This window comes from Corythoichthys intestinalis, chromosome 5, assembly GCF_030265065.1.
Source record: "Corythoichthys intestinalis isolate RoL2023-P3 chromosome 5, ASM3026506v1, whole genome shotgun sequence".
Taxonomy (NCBI): domain Eukaryota; kingdom Metazoa; phylum Chordata; class Actinopteri; order Syngnathiformes; family Syngnathidae; genus Corythoichthys; species Corythoichthys intestinalis.
The window spans coordinates 60,589,228-60,606,958 of record NC_080399.1 but is presented as its reverse complement, the minus strand read 5'-3'; the positions used below and the strand labels follow the sequence as shown (position 1 = coordinate 60,606,958).

General features: G+C 38.1%; 1 protein-coding gene across 5 annotated transcripts in view; it reads left to right on the top strand.

Annotated features, from left to right (window-relative positions):
• Positions 1-7,431, top strand: part of wwp2 (WW domain containing E3 ubiquitin protein ligase 2) — a 92,829-nt gene extending 85,398 nt beyond the window's left edge. For all 5 annotated transcript variants that reach the window (XM_057836921.1, XM_057836923.1, XM_057836920.1 and 2 more), the window contains 3 exons: positions 3,113-3,209; positions 4,274-4,346; positions 6,386-7,431. In XM_057836921.1, coding sequence (XP_057692904.1) covers positions 3,113-3,209; positions 4,274-4,346; positions 6,386-6,485 — 270 coding nt within the window. In that variant the 3' untranslated portion in view covers positions 6,486-7,431. The remainder of the gene's footprint in view (positions 1-3,112; positions 3,210-4,273; positions 4,347-6,385) is intronic.
• The last annotated feature ends 10,300 nt before the right edge of the window (positions 7,432-17,731 follow it).

The window sequence follows — 17,731 nt, the reverse complement described above, 5'->3', positions numbered from 1 at the left end:
AGCTTTCAAAATAGAGTCAGTACAAGGGGTTAAGACTAAGGTGAATGCGCGGGGTTTGGCCTTTTGGCCAGGTTGTTTCAGTCTCGCAGGCCCGGGTCGTTGGATCTGCGCCAGCGCGAGTCCGGCGGTTCGGCTGGCGTGATTCCGGCAATCTCGCTAAAAGGTCAGATTCCTTCATATGTTTACTTATAAGGAGGACTCTTTGCTTTAATATTAGCGCACTTGTGAAGTTAACAAACTTAAGCTAATGAAACAGCTATACTTAGACATTGTAGCGTTGACATCCAAGTGAGATGTAATATTAGATAACATCAACTACAACTTTGATATCCAGTTTTATAAATGTTTTTACCTCTACTAGAGCAAGCATGCTAGCCAGATAGACCCTTGCATTAGCTTAGTGTCACATTAGAGCACACGCATGTCTGTTTTGGAGACATTTACCTGGCCATCCATACTGTTTTATCAATGGCGTACCACAAGCAACACGTCACTTCCGTTCATGAATATTCATGACATTAGGTACTGTTGCTAAGTAGGGACAAGCCACCGTTTGTCCCTAATAGGAAATGAATGGAAATCGTGTACGAAGGAGATGTTTACAGAGCTAAACCTACCAATTCTCTCCGAAAATGATGTGCCTGGTGCCAAATTCACTGGCAAAGATGTGGAAGAACATAAAAATGTTCAGTTAAAGGGATGGCTTGAGTGTCGAAGGCTGAAAAAGACGAAAAAAACGAGCCGACCTAAGCATAGCTTTAGCTTTTTTATCGACGCGACTGACAATGACATTCTCCTGTTTCAACAAGCTATCTTTTACCATCAGCCCTGTCTTTCTTATATATCCTCTGGTTGTCCTACGTCTCTTACGGTTCTTGGGGGTAATTTAGTTAGCTTTGTGTAGCAATCGCAAATGCTACTCAGTGACAGCCAACGAACACTTTAAATTTTTTCATTGATAACACATCTTAATTCTATAATGTATTTACACTTCCCCTTTACTAAAGTTGTTTATATATATATATATATATATATATATATATATATATATATATATATATATATATATATATATATATATATATATATATATATATATATATTAGGGCTGTCAAACGATTAAAATTTTTAATCGAGTTAATTACAGCTTAAAAATTAATTAATCGTAATTAATCGCAATTAATCGCAATTCAAACCATCAATAAAATATGCCATATTTTTCTGTAAATTATATATATATTCTATAAAATAATTTGTTGGAATGGAAAGATAAGACACAAGATGGATATATACATTCAACATACGGTACATAAGGACTGTTGTGGGCATTTCACTCTACTGTCATTTAAATCTGTCTATGCTGTCCTCACTCCGAAGCGTCTACTTTTTCCAAAGCTAGACAGCTAGTGAACGACACCTTAATAATCAGACTTCTTCCTTTTTCATCTGATTTATTAATAAAATGGCCTCAAACCACTGTCCTCTTTAGACCGTAGTGAAACTACAAAAAAAAGTACACAAGCATTGCATTAGCAACAACGTTAGCTTAGCACGCTATACAGGTTCACTAAACATAAACAAAAAGCGTTTCATACAAAAAATATAACATTTCGCTTCCTAACATAATATGTACATTCTTTACAACAACCATACTTACGGAGAAATCTTGTCCAAGGATCATATAAGCACATTACAATGGAGGCGTCAGCCATGTCGCAAAGCGACCACAAGAGTTCGCTGTTAGACAGCATTAAAAACCTTGCTTTAAAACTTACCAAAAGGCAGAATACTGTCTGAGCGGGACATGTGCGTTAATTGCGTCAAATATTTTAACGGGATTAATTAAAAAAATTAATTACCGCGCGTTAACGCGATAATTTTGACAGCCCTAATATATATATATATATATATATATATATATATATATATATATATATATATATATATATATATATATATATATATATATATACATATATATACATACATATATATACATATATATGAAACAGAAACGGTAACAGTGGCAGTCAGATACCATTGTAATTCTTTTCAGGTCATTTATTGTCAGACAGAAGCAGTACAGCACAACGTTACTCTAAAAGCATAAATTAAAAATATAAAAATGGCTTACCTCTTTGTCCTCTGAAAGACCATGCCAACCCAACATAATGTTTACTGTATATGAAATGTGAATGGATTCACCGAGCTGGTGGTAAAGTCCGTGCAAGTTGATTCGGTCTTCACATTTTTCCTCCCGAGTTTTTGGTTTCCGGAAACGTAAGAAGAAAACATCCTTCATGTGTCGTAATGTCTAGAGGGGTTTCTACAAGTTCCAAAAAAGCAATGCGATGCAAAAAAAGCATGCAATGATCGGCATGTTCGTTTTTGAAAGATTACCGGCGAAAAGTAGCACAAATTACGTTAAGTCTATGCGAGGGCGGGTCTATAATGTCCCACTTCAGCTTTACTTCCGCTTTACGATGCGACGTCACGGTCTAAAAATAGCCTGCGTGCGGTACGCCATTGAAGGCACCAATTCAGTTGTGTTTTGGCTTTGGGAAGAGGAGAAACCGCAGTCTCTCTGGACCTTGTGTCCTATTTACATACGCCATAGGCACACCACTTCACCATTTTGGGATGTCCGCAGCTTGTTGATTCTTCCCGGGGTTCTGTAAAGTTGTATGACTGGTAGTATGGCAGTTGGTAGTCAGGTAATGCTTACAGTAACCACTGAAATAATCAATGAGACAATGGGGGTAATTTTGAGTTTCTGAGATCATACAGAAATACAGGAATACAGAGCTTTAATAGTCAGTGACACACAGACATGACAACAAAATTATGTTCGATGATTGAGCATTGGTCCGCTGCAGATGAACCGCGCCGCCGGCTATGTCCCTCTTCTTCAGAAATGACAGAGCAGTTTCAGCAGTGCTGAGGGACCAACTAATCAAATCCATATTTGAAGTTATGCTCGCTTAACAACGCTTGCTAGACCATATGAATGGTCAATGGCCGTTTTGGGGGCAGACTTTGCAAAAGATCATTTGATTAAAAAAAAAAAAGATTAATTATAACCTTTTGATAAGATTCAGTTGTGTTCTTCCAGGTGGTGAAGGAGATGGACAATGAGAAAAGAATTCGTCTTCTTCAGTTTGTTACAGGAACATGTCGACTGCCTGTTGGAGGCTTCTCTGAGCTTATCGGTACAGCTTCACACAACTGTTCGGATTTAAAGTTTTTTCTTGTCAACCAAGTGGAACTAGACATTTATATAGGATTAAGATGACATACTTTACATAGTAGCCAAAGGTTGTTTTGTGCAGTCAGTGCATTTTGAAGCATTATTTTCTTTGTAAGGTTGCTGTAGTCCGAAAAATACGGTATGTAAAGCTATATAGTAGAGTTGTACGATAATGACGTTTCAACTGATAACCCAATGTTGTCCAACTCCAGAAATTTGATATTAAACCGGTACATGCGGTCGTGGACTTAACATGTCATGGCTAAAACTGTACTGTAAAACCCTACTGGATGCTTTAATGATAAATGTAACAACTTCAAGGTTGTTGTTTTTTTTTTTTAATTAAAATTCTGTGAAAAATAAAACAACACCCTCAACTGATGTCATGAGGGGGAAAGGGTCAATATTTTGCTCCTATATTTATTGTTCAACTCAAAACAGCAAACATTAGTTTTTTGGATCAAGAGCAAAGTGTCAACAAGGCCTTCCATGTCACATATGGCTCACAAAGTGCTTATGGCAGCTTCAGAATGGTGAAGGAGAGTAAATGTTGGAATATAATAACCAACATGCAGAAACACACATACCAGCCTAATTCATGATATGCTTGACAAACACTCAGGGACACTAACAGCAGTTATCTGAGTCTGACAAGTCGCGTCAATGTGCGCATGTGGGCCGCAAAGTAAACTGCATTGGACTCAGTTGTCCGTTCAATTAGCTGACACGCTGACATGTGATCAGCAGAGATAGTTAGCTCTGATTGGTTTATTTTTTTTTACTCACTTTATGCTTCTCCTACAATTTCATTCCTCTCGCCTACAGAGTCCATAGCAAATATATTGCAAATTGGCAATTATTTCGTCATCTGGTGACTTTTAGGACAGCTAATAGCTACTTTCCTTACTGGGGAGTTGACAACACTGCTGCCCGATAATATCGGACAACTCTACTATATAACTAATATTTTGCGTTTTTTTTTTTTTTTTTTTTTTTTTTTTTTTTTTTTTTTTTTTTTTTCTCCAGGAAGTAATGGGCCTCAGAAATTCTGCATAGACAAAGTGGGAAAGGAGACTTGGCTTCCAAGAAGCCACACATGGTAAGTAGGAGTGTATTGATACATCAATCTAGATCAACATATCTACTGGTTAAAGGAGCAATATGTAAGATTTTCCTCTTCAATTTTTCATTAAATGGCCCTAAAATTTCATTAGACATCAAAGGGACGATACAGTGTTTGTCACTTGTTTTTACTCGCAGCTGCCACCTCCGGTCTAAAGCGTAACTTCAGCTCGTTCATGGAGCACATCCTTGTACAAGCAAGAACATAAAGTAATGAGGGTTTGGCCCATCAAATCAGCACTAGAGACGTAAAAACAGGAAGTAGCAAGTCTTAAAGGGCTCAGAAAAGTGGTTTGCCAAACGGAGATGAGGCAGGAGCTCGCTATCCAGTTTTAAAAGAAAAAGATTCTGTGTTTACAAAAATGTCCCGCCCTCCACCAGCAGCCAATTACGAGATTTAAATCCAATACGCCTTATATAATACGCAGTATTTGTTAATAATGACATGACATTCCCTTTAGCGCAGCTCCATCTAATGCATGCATAACGCAACCACTACTACTACTACTGCAACCCCTAGCAAAAAAGTATGGAATCGCCAGTCTCGGATGAGCACTCAGTCAGACATTTTATCATGTAGAACAAACTCAGATAAAAAGCTGTAAAAAATAATGAATTAGTTCTAAAGTGCAACTCTTTAGCATTTAGAAACACTAAAAGAAATGAATAAAAAACTTTGTGGTATTTGGAAAACATTTTCAATTCAATGCAGATTATTTACTCTTGACACCTTGTCCAATGCAGATTTTTGTCTCTTGACAAGGTGATGATGTTGGAACTTTAGTTTGGTGCTGTTCCAATGAGATTTACATAGATGTCTGCCTGAAAAATACATCAAAATTCCCTCAGTCCTTGATGATATGAGGCTGCATGTTAGGCAAAGGCACTGGGGAGATGGCTGTGGTTAAATCTTTAATAAATGCACAAGTTTACATTGAAATTTTAGACAGCTTTATTATCCCTTCAATTGAAAATATGTTTGTCATTTTCCAAGATGACAATGCATCATGCCACAGAGCTAAAACTGTTAAAGCATTCTTTGGAGAAAGACGCATCCAGTCAATGTCATGGCCTGCAAATAGCCCAGATCTCAACCCTATTGAAAACCTGTACTGGAAATTTTAAAAAACGGTGCACAGCAAGGCTCCGACCTGCAAGGATGAGCTGGCAACTGCAATCAAAGAGAGTTGGCACCAAATTGATTAAGAATACTCATCAAGTTCATGCCTCAGAGACTGCAAGCTGTCATAAAAGCCAGGGGTGGTGCTTCTGAATACTAGAGATGTGTTTTGATTGGTATTTCTTTGATTGTTTCTCATGATTCCATATTTTTTTCCCTCAGAATGGAGTGATTCCATATATATTTCCCTACACTTGTTCTATAAAATGTGTATTTACTGACCACCACAAAGTTTTTTATTCATTTCTTTTAGTGTTTCTGAATGCTAAAGACTTGCACTTTTGAACTAATTCATTATTTTTTCAAGCTTTTTATCTGAGTTTGTTCTACATGATAAAACGTCTGAGTGAGTGCTCGTCCGAGACTGGTGATTCCATACTTGTTGTTAGGGGTTGTACTACTACTATTATGCTTATAATACGGTGTGCCCTTTGTATGAAAACAGTTTTAAAATAGGCCATTCGTTGAAGTGCGTCTTATACGCCTATGCCCCTTACAGTGCGTAAAATTTGTGTGTAGCACAAGTACTATAAGTATACTGACAAGCTTACCCACGCAAGTTAGGCTTTTCTAGTTTGATTAAAATAGAAAAATGGTATGATAACACAGCTTGATTTTTCATTGCAAGGCACTTATCTAGCAGCCCAAAGGGGAAGGGATGTTGAGCGCTTCAAGATTTTGATCCTGGATGCACTACCTTTTTTGACCACTGATCTTACATATTACTACTTTAATCATTATTACTCCTTTTTTCCAGCAGCACGAATACATAAAAGTATTTAATGTAGCTAATCTTGTTAAAGAAATAACTTTGATTTTTTTAAATTTCCCTACAGTTTTAATCGCTTGGATCTACCGCCTTACCGAAGCCTGGAGCAGTTGCGAGAGAAACTAATGTTTGCTATTGAGGAGACAGAGGGATTTGGACAGGAGTGAAATGGAAGTGGATGTTTTATAGTTGCATTTCTGAAAAATAGTGTGATGCTGGATGGACACAGTATTCAATATACATGCCATATTTTGCTTAGAAATGGTGTATGTTTTAGAGTTTGGTTAAATGGCTGAGAATTGTATTTAACTGAAGTCCACACACACACACAAACCTCTGCTCATAATTGCACAGTCAGATAAGATGATCACCAATATACTGTAGTATCATATCAATTTAAAAGAAATCATTCCATATTTTTAAGGTGTGTTAGGAAACCATTGTATTGAAAAGTAGAGGAAGCGGATGATCTGATCCAGGGGTCTGCAATCTGTGGCTCTGGTTCCCTGTGCAATTAATCATATTACATTTTGCAATGTAGGCCCAAGCAAACAACAATATTATTTTTATCTTCCTAGGAAAGGACTCATTTTCTATGTAAAAACATTAAGGGACCATTGATTGGTTTTAACAGTGGAGCTTGTTATAGGTCTGTAAGTGAAAATGATGTCAACACTAATATGAAAACCAATACTGTTTGTTTAGCTGCTAAACGATATTAGACAATTCAGCATGATTGCACTAAAAAAACTTCATCAATGTAAAAATAATTGTCTCCTAGTGGTTGATTTTCTAAACAGCTCTTTGAGCAATAAAGCTTGCTGACCCCTGGTCTGATTGCATGTGTCTGACGATGACATCCGTTTCAAATGTTGAAGACAGTCATTTTGGTTTTATATTATTCTCTTGATAATGAATTTCTGTTAATAGTTGATCTTGTACATGTGTAAAGTATGATAAAACATTTCTCGGCATACAATGTGGAGTGGATGTAGGCCACGCCTACTGAAGTGACCCTGAGACCTGCATCAACCAGGGATGTAGTCTCAGGAGGGAAGAGTGGATTAGTCTCATGTGAGTGTGCCAACAGTTACAATAAAAAAAATATATATATTGGAAATAAATTCTTTTAAATGTTAGGTCTTTGGTCATTTTTTCCTCTTTATTATCTTGATGAATCAAATATTCTATAGAGCCTGAGTAGATCATCAAGCTGCACATTCAAACGAGGGGTCTTAAAAACTCCGTCCAAAGTGAAGATGTGCGAATTCTGCGTTTGTTGCGCCATCATGTGGACACTGATAACCGAAGATTTAACCGTGGAAACGTCACTGACCACGACAAGCTTTGTCCCTACATCACACTTGTGACGAATGTTTGCATTTGGAGTAAATTAGGTGCTTTTTGCTGCCATTTATTTACAAACTATTGCACTGCTTCAAATTAAGGAACACATGCGAAGGATGGGGGTATTATGGCCATTATTTTTCCCGCATTTTTATGAATGTACTTTAAATGCTAGATGTAGACATGGTCTAAGGCAGTGCTTCTTAATTATTTTCCGTTATGCCCCCACCCCCCCAGGAAGACGTAAACGTATCACATAATCATAATAAAGTATAGCTTTATTAACATTGTTTTGTTTGTAACAGAAAAGACTTAAAGCGCACCAATTTGACTGCAAGCAGGACTGAACGGGCCCTTGCACTTAGGCGCAACTTGGACGTTACGCAACTCGGATGGCACGCAGGTCAGGGTGGTGGCAGATCATCTCCCTCTCATCATCTTCTGAGCCTAACTTTCTCGGAATTTGCCTCTGTTTTTGGGATTAAAAATACACTCACACAACTAGGTGAAAAATCCCCTATTGAAGACAGACCTACACAAAAGGAGGCGCCGCTGAGCTGTGCAGCCACGCCTATATTCAAAACCAAAATAAATCTTCTAATTGGGCCAATTCGACCAAGTGTGCCAAATTTTGTGGGTCTATAAGCTGCCTAAGTCCCTGAAAAAATCTACTTCCTTTTAATGGCGAGCAAAGGGTCGTCATGGCAACAGACAGATGTGTCGACATGGGCTTTAAATTGTATTCTTACAAAAGGTCTTGAAACTACAGTGACCAACCTGAAAAGAACTGGACATGTATAAGTAAAATGAGTGACTTTCTGTCACCACTAGTTGGCGCTACAGAGTTGATGCAAATGACCCCTACATGACCCTTCAGGGTACGACTCTCACCAAGCTCGGGAAGTTTTGCGCAGATATGTTGTATGCCAAGTTATGACTCTTCAGAATTTGTGAAGAGACGAAATGGCGACGGTCATTTTCACATTGCTGTTTTGACCCCTCCGCTTCAAGGAATCCTCAATATTTTTCATCAGGCACCTGAACACATGTCTTAAAGCTTCCATGAAACAGGTTTGAGGTCAATAGATTTTTTTCCCTTGGAGGAGGAGCCTGTCTCGTAAGAAAGGGCATTTCCTGTTCCCACTAGGGGGCGCCAGGCCTAATGGGTAATATTTCAATGGAGTCGTGTTCAGGCTGGGAAACCTCACATACATGCCAGACTTGAAAACGATTGAACGTTGTACGAGGGAGTTATTAAGTCATTTTCTGAATTTGTTGTTTTGCCCCCCAAAAAATGACTGACTTTGGAATGAAAAGTGAATCAGGTTTTGACAACTTAAGATCTCACATGTCTCATGAACATTCTCACCAATTTTGAGGAGGATCCAAAAAACAAACATTTAGAACAAAAACGGCAGTGTCATTGGACAGAAGGACAGTTTTTTATTTTTGTTGCAGGCAGTATCACCTCCTTTGCTTATGGTGGTGGTGTTATTTTGCACTGAGCAACTTGGTGTGCCACCTTATCTGATGCTAACAGTGCTCGCTGGTTTACTGATGTAACACTGACAAAGCGGAACGATTGTTGGCAATATTCGGCTCATTGTGATTGGGGTCTAATGTCTTTAAAGTGCATACGACAGGATAAAATAAAGTCTTAAACAGGATTATTATGTGAATTAGAATCATATTTTGAGACGATTCGACTATATACAACAATTTGGCAAAGCGTAGATGACGAGAAATTTGTCTTTTAATCCGCCGTTTAGCCACGCCTACCATTATAGGGCTCTAGCATCCCCAACAGGAGGATGACGTCATCAGGGTCATGGTTTCATCTGATTTAGAATTCAACCCATTGAGGGGGAATTATTCAGAACGAAGAAAATGCAACGAAGAGAGCCGCAAAATGTCATTGTTTCAGTCTCTCTACTCCAATATTTTTTACAGGATATTCTTTTTGTTGTAGTATTTTTCCCCAATTGCTAAATAAATTGTATGGTCATGACAAATAACACTATTGTGCTAAATGGAATATGAAATAATAAAAATGCATTTATTCAGTACGACATGGCAAAATGAATCCATAATGGTCAAAATGTTTGACTTCACCTTTATTGTCGCACCTCCCGAACAATATTTTATGCCACCGTAGTTAGTCAGGCTTTTGTCATTTCCCTGCCCCGGATCATTTCACACGGCGGCGGGGTTGTTGATTGTTTTCGAAGATCGGCAACCCGCCCGGCGGCGAGCGAGTTACAGCTCGTCCCCTACTGCGGGCAGGAGAGCTTGTTTGGCGAGGAAGCAGCTGGAGAATTACTGCCTGACAAACTGGCCAACATCAGAGGAGCGCATAGCTGCCACATGGTCAACACGAATATGCCGTAAATTAATGCTAAATACATGGCGAAGACGTAAACAGTGAGAGTCATACGAGAGCGGCTGCAGTTTTTGTGCCGCTAACATGGCAGGATGTGTCTGAGAACTTTTCTACATGTTTGTCCATGATCAAACGTAAGTAAATAGTCCTTTATTTATAGAAAGTTTGTAGTGTTTACTTTGTAATTGCTGTATTCGCGGCCATTTATAACACAAATTTCTGATGGGGTTGAAAATTTGACAGAACACCGGGCACATGAAGAGGGCAATAAGCGAAGTACAGCGCTTTCCCGGCGGGGTTGGGGGGGTTTGAGGGTGGGGTGCGGCAAGACGCCGGTCGCTGGCTAAGTGGCATTCTCGGTGGAAAAGGAGCATTGTCAGCCACAAAATGCAAGCCACCTACGTATTAAAACGTGTGCCATGATCCCAGTATTTGACATAATACAAAACACGATGTTTACTCACTTCCTCGCAAGTCCCACAGTCGTCACACACTTGTCTTGGCTGATCTCGGGGTGAACGGAATTATTCTGAAACCCAAAAAGGCTCACACGCCTTTCCCTGGTTCAGCTACAAAAGCCTGTGGCCGTTTGGCTGGCGTGATGCAAAAAATAAATGAATTTAATCCGCAAAATCAGCTGAATCCGCAGTCCTTTTGCATGTTGTAATGCTGAATTGTGAGATGCTGAACCGGGTGACGTCACATTCGCATTCGTCCTAAACCCGAGACTGAAGCCGTAAGTCACTCATTTTCATGGAGTGAGATTTAAAAATTGAATATATAAAAATATTGCTTCCACACACATCCAAGCGGTCCATTTCATTCAGGAGCATAAAACACCACGTGAAATATGAAATAAACATGCTTTTTGGTGTCATACACACTTTAAGTGTCTTCATTGATTTTGCTTCCTGCTGTCCGCTGCATTATAGACACAGTAAACAGACTGGTCTGTCCTCATATCCCACTCTATTAAAAGTCAAAGCCAAAACCAGACGCTAGATACGCTTTGTCATATTTCCTCATTTTAGGCTCTTCATATCTCCAGTTCTCTTTGCTGTGTGGTCTTATTTGGTTCTAAAACACTGTGCACACTCTGAAAACGAGAGCACCGATGCCACCCTCTGAGTGGATATGCAATTACACTTTATTTTAGTACAGCAAAAAAGGTCACATACACCACCTCAGACATCGCTCTGTGCCCAACTATATGAGAAGTAATGGACTAAGATGTTTAATTAAATGGAATATCAGGGCCAAAGGAAAAAAAATAGGACTACGAGATTAAAGTAGTATTACTATTATGAGAACAAAGTACTGTTAGTACAAGGAATATGAAAGTCATACTATTAGTTTAAGATTAAAGTCATACTATTGAAAAAATACAGTCATATTATTACATACGGCATATGTAGCTGAATTAATTGCGACATACGCTGTGTAAATTGGCTTACCTTTGCTGGAAGATATGACAAAGTATTAGTATTAATCTTTCTGTTGATTATAATTTGATGTTGATGAGCCAAAAGTTGATAAAGGATTTTTTAACATGATAGCCTAGGAATGTAACTGGTTCATAACCCGGGGACTACCGCCATTTGACTTTCTTACAAATTAATTTAAAGGGGAAATTCAGAATTTTTGATATAAGGCGAGGTAGCTGGTGTTTAATTAGTCGGTATAGTTGATTTCAACAAATTCCGTGTAGTTTGTTAGTTTCAGGGCTCCGGAGTGGCTAAGCTAGCGCGAGTCAATGGTGCCTGCTTAGCATGCAAATAAAAAACAATAACATATGCACGCATGAGAATCACCTATGATCCATGCAATCAATAGTGTTGGCTATGTTTTCAGGATGAAGTTATTAAAACTTACGGGTATGAACGAAGCACTCCTCTCTAAAAAATGATAGTCCTGCAGAATTAAATGAATTAAGGCAGTTTGGTGTGACATTGTTTTGGCCGCATGGGTATTTCGAACAGTGATATGCATTTTGAATTTATTTGGTTGTTAGATCTGTAAACATCATTTTTATTTTATTATCTACAGTGTATCACAAAAGTGAGTACACCTCTCACATTTCTGCAGATATTTAAGTATATCTTTTAATGGGACAACACTGACAAAATGAAACTTTGACACAATGAAAAGTAGTCTGTGTGCAGCTTATATAATAAATTTATTTCCCCCTCAAATTTTCTCATTATACAGCCATTAATATCTAAAACCCTAGCAACAAAAGTGAGTGCACCCCTTAGAAACTACACCCCCTAAATGTCCAAATTGAGTACTGCTTGTCATTTTCCCTCCAAAATGTCATGTGACTCATTAGTGTTACTAGGTCCAGCTGTGCATAGGGAGCAGGTGTGTTCAAATTTGTAGTGCAGCTCTGACACTCTCTCATACTGGTAACTGAAAGCTCCAACATGGCACCACATGGCAAAGAACTCTCTGAGGATCTTGAAAGACGTATTGTTTCACTACATGAAGATGGCCAAGGCTACAAGAAGATTGTCAATACCCTGAAACTGAGCTGCAGCACAGCGGCTAAGATCATCCACCGTTTTTAAAGAGCAGGGTCCACTCAGAACAGGCCTCGGGTTGGTCGTCCAAAGAAGCTGTGCGCATGTGCTGAGTGTCACATCCAAATGCTTTCTTTGAAAGATCGTCGCAGGAGTGCTGTCAACATTGCTGCAGAGATTGAAGAGGTGGGGTCAGCCTGCCAGACCATATGCCGCACTCTACATCAAATGCATGGCTGTCACCCCAGGAGGAAGCCTCTTCTGAAGACGGTACACAAGAAAGCCCGCAAACAGTTTGCTGAAGACATGTCAGCAAAGCACATGGATTACTGGAACCATGTCCTATGGTCTGATGAGACGAAGATGAACTTATTTGGTTCCGATGGTCTCAAGCATGTGTGGCAGCGACCAGGTGAGGAGTACAAAGATAAGTGTGTCATGCCTACAGTTAAGCATGGTGGTGGGAATGTCATGGTTTGGGGCTGCATGAGTGCTGCAGGTGTTGGAGAATTACATTCCATTGAGGGAAACATGAACTCCAACATGGAATGTGAAACACTGCAGCAGAGCATGATCCCCTCCCTCCAGAAACTGGGTCGCAGGGCTGTGTTCCAGCATTACAATGACCCCAAACACACCTCCAAGATGACCACTGTTTTACTGAAGAGGCTGAGGGTAAAGGTGATGGACTGGCCAAGCATGTCTCCAGACTTAGACCCTCTTTGGGGGATCCTCAAGCGGAAGGTGGAGATGCGCAAAGTCTCAAATATCCGGCAGCTCCGCAACGTCGTCATGGAGGAGTGGAAGAGCATTCCAGTGGCAACTTGTGAAGCTCTGGTCAACTCCATGCCCAGGAGAGTAACGGCAGTTCTGGATAATAGTGGTGGCCACATAAAATATTGACAGTTGACATGTTGTATGTTAATATTACAACTTTCACGAAGGGGTGTACTAAATTTTTTTGCCATGGGTTTAGATATTAATTAAACTATATTTTTGTTAAGGATCGCGGAAGTGGTGGGGGATCCCAACGCAGACAACAGGGAACGTGAGTGGGGAGATGCCAAGTTTATTGAACACTCGATGATTACTCAGACTGAAGGAGGAGTTGTTGCAAGTTGAATCCAACGTGGGATGTCGGCGGCTGTCGGGTTTAGAGGGTCAGAAGATAAGCTTAGGTATTCGACGAGGGGCGCGCTGATCAGGTCCTGGAAGTGAGACAAAGAGGTCATGATCCGAGAGTCAAAATCAAGGTGTATAATAGGGGTGCGGGTTACAACTGACTGAGAAGAAAAACAAGTTGATATGTCAACGTGGTGGTGCGTCAGCTGGGCTTTTAAAGCTGGCTGATTGTAACTGCTCACAGCTGCAGCCACTCCACCCGTCTGACCTGTAATTAGGAAGGAGGGGCAGAGGCCCTAACAATTTTGAGTTATTTTGACGGGAAAATTAATGAACTCTGTTGTATAAGCTGCACACAGACTACTTTTCATTGTGTCAAAGTGTCATTTTGTCAGTGTGACATGAAAAGATATACTTAAATATTGAGAGAAATGCGAGGGGTGTAATCACTTTTTTTATACACTGTATATATGTGTTATATGATATATATTACCCAATGCCCCCCCACATACAAAAGTCAAACTCCGCCTATGCCTGTGACAAGGGCATAGGTTTGCATAGGGACGGTAGAGCCAAAAAAACACTACCAACTTTTCAGGAGGCTCAAATTGTCCCCACCAACTTTTAAGCAACCTTATTTGAATTATACAGTATAATGCGTTCAGATATATAGGTCATTTTGATTGTCTTCCCTTATGTTGTAACGATACAATTGACCCTACCATTATTAAGTGAATTATTTTCAGACTTACATTTACCCCTTTTTCACTTGCTGAATCAGCCAGTCCATGTTTTTTTCCTCAAACGCACATTTGATTGGCTGATGACTCTCACAGTTCCGAATTACATTCCATGTCGACATGCCGCCTCCTCCACCCGCTTCGAAGAGGAGGGATATTTTTTTTTCGGCCAGCAGCCACTGTGAGTAATGTGAAACGTCATTGTTGTGAAGATGGAAAATGCACCACTAATTTTGCTACTGAAAGTCCGACCTGCATCACAGTTTAGCATTACCATTACATTAAACTGTGAGAACTTGCCAACCTGAGTGAGAACCTGCTTCAGGAGAAATTTACTCCTGTATGTGTTTTCTACTCTGCTAACGTAAATTAAACTTAGAAATATAATGAACTTTGCTCAGCTGTAAGAAATGTAGTGAACCAAGGTTTACCCCCTTCTTCCCAGCTTTCATTTTTATTTTGCTTAAGAAGTCTTAAAGCATCCCAAAGGAGCTTTCATTTTCTGTTGAGTTTGGCTGTGCTTGTGGACAAAAGCAGTACTGTTTTTCTTGAAGGAAGGTTCCATTTTTATTTTTCATTTTTGTTATTCCCTGACTAAGACGTTTTTTGTTATATTTAGTTCATTTAGACAGACAATTTTGAGCGGTATTAAGACAAATACATATTTTTTGCATTTCTAGATAGTTAAGAGATGATTAGCAATTTTGTACTTCTTTGTATGTTAATATACAAATTTGTGTTCAAGTATTGCAGTTTAAATTTGCTAATAAAATCCAGACATTTATTCTGGAAGTTTTTCAAAAATGTTTCATCAGTAGGTTTTGAAAACAAAGGTTTGAATCTGTGTAAATCTACTAGAAATAAGTGAAATTAGTGCTTCAAGTAAAGTTTACTCAGATTGCTTGATATAAGAAAAATAGCTGGCTGAAAATAAGCTTAATAAGACTTATTTTAAGCAAAAAGCTTGTATATTTAATCTTAATCTTTTAACGCTTTGTTTTGTTATGTTTTTATGGTCTAATCTAAATTAATCTCGATTTAGGTAAAAAATGAACGATTTTTAGATTTTTGGGCTTAATAAGAACAAATGGTAATATTTAATAAAAGTAAGTAGAAGAATCTGATACATTAATCTGTTAACTGTCTTAAAACTCGAAACAAGATGAAGAAAATATTTGACTAGATTTTAGAAAAATTATCAGATTAACACGTTATACTGTACTGTAAACTCGCAGTCTGAAAGTTAGTTTTAGTCAATACAGATTTATTTTGCATTAATCATTTAGCCTATCAATTAAATAGGTTCTGATTGGTGAGAAATGTAGCCCTGATTGCCGTTCCCTCAGTCTGTTTGGTCTCATTAATGTCCCGTCCCCGGCAAAAAGTGTTCATGCAGGATGTGCTGTCATATCGTCCCTACCTATATTGAGTATGTTTGTATATATGTTTTTAGCCTTATTGCACTTTCGTTTTACGCCTTACGCCACGTTATGGCAAAGCTTTCTATTCCATTCTATTCTATATTGTAAAGATCAAATCGTGTGCTCAAAATGTCACCATTGATTTGTAAGGCTATTGAAGCCTTTGATCTTTTTTATTTTATTTCATTTTTTATCTATCACCAATGAATATATAGCAGTCCCCAAACTTTTTCCTGTGAGGGCCACTTAACTTTTCCCTTCTCTGATGAGGGGCCGGGGTCAGTTTGGAACAGAAAAAAATGTGACGATTGCAGGAGTGCCTAAATGTAAAAATTTATTGTTTTTCAGAAAGCCACAATCAAATAGCACTTTCTGGATTCTTCACAGAACAAAAGTAAATATAATATAATATAATATAATATAATTAATTAAATAGATAATAACCAAATAACCCTCTCTGGGTTCTTCAGAGAAAAAGCCAGGAAATAAATAACACAAGTAAAAAAAAAAAAAAAAAATGTTCAGGGGGCCGGACCAATTTGGAGGCGGGTATCCGGCCCGTGGGCCGTAGTTTGGGGTCCCCTGATATATAGCTTTCAAGTTTTTGTTTTTTTTGGTCAATGTTGTTTTTAATGTGTATGCTTTTTTTATTCTGATTTATAATTTGTAAATTAGGGCTGTCAAACGATTACATTTTTTAATCAAGTTAATTACAGCTTAAATATTAATGAATCATAATTAATCGCAATTCAAACCATCTATAAAATATGCCATATTTTTCTGTAAATTATTGTTGGAATGGAAAGATAAGAGACAAGACGGATTTATACATTCAAGATACGGTACATAAGTACTGTATTTGTTTATTATAAGGATAAATCAACAAGATGGATAGAAAGACTTCTTCTAGTCCATAAAAAAATAAATGTTAGTACAAGTTATAGAAATTTTATATTAAAACACCTCTTAATGTTTTCGTTTTAATAAAATTTGTAAAATTTTCCATCAAAAAATAAACTAGTAGCTCGCCATTGTTGATGTCAATAATTACACAATGCTCATCCATAAAATCAATCACACCCTAGCGCCAGCAGAGGGCGACAAAAAACCCAAAAAACACAAGTAACAAGTGGACATTACATTTTAATCTGCTTGAGCGGGGCATGTGCCGGGGTGAAAGTGGTTGGAATTTCTTGCTGGAACCCCCTGACGTGAAGGTCGCCACAGAGCCAGAAATTTCATTTTTTATTTTATCTTATTATTTTATTTTATTTTAGGGGGGCGGGGGGGGGGGGGGTGTCAAAACTACTGAAATGTAAAGAAAACCTTTTTGGTCAGTTATTTCTATAACCCATACATAAACTGATTTTTAATCAAAATTGTATTTTTTCAATGATTTGCAAAATAAAAGTTAACAAAAACAGATATAACCCCAACCCCCACCTCCTAATTTTTATTTTCCCTCATTTCCTCACATACTAGGTGCCAAATCTCAATTTTAACTACTTAAGAACATAGGATGTATATTAAAATTGAAGATAATGTAAATATTTACTTTTTGTTGTGTTTTTTTTTTAACTATAAAGCTATAAGTAACATACATTCAGAAAAATAAGTACAAATGACTTATATTACGCAGAGTGAAATGGAATATATTTTGAGGATCGTGCAAACATTGACTTTTTTAAATCATAAGGAAATGCATAAGTAGCCTAACATAAATGAACAAATATAAGTCCAAAGTGCACATTGATAGCTAAGATGACCCCAACAGAGCAAATAAAACTAAATATGACAAATAAGCCACTTTAACTCTTTCCTTGCTCTTAAAGATTTGATCCATTTTCTGTTGGATTGCCCTTTTTTTTTCATTGTTTTTTTTTT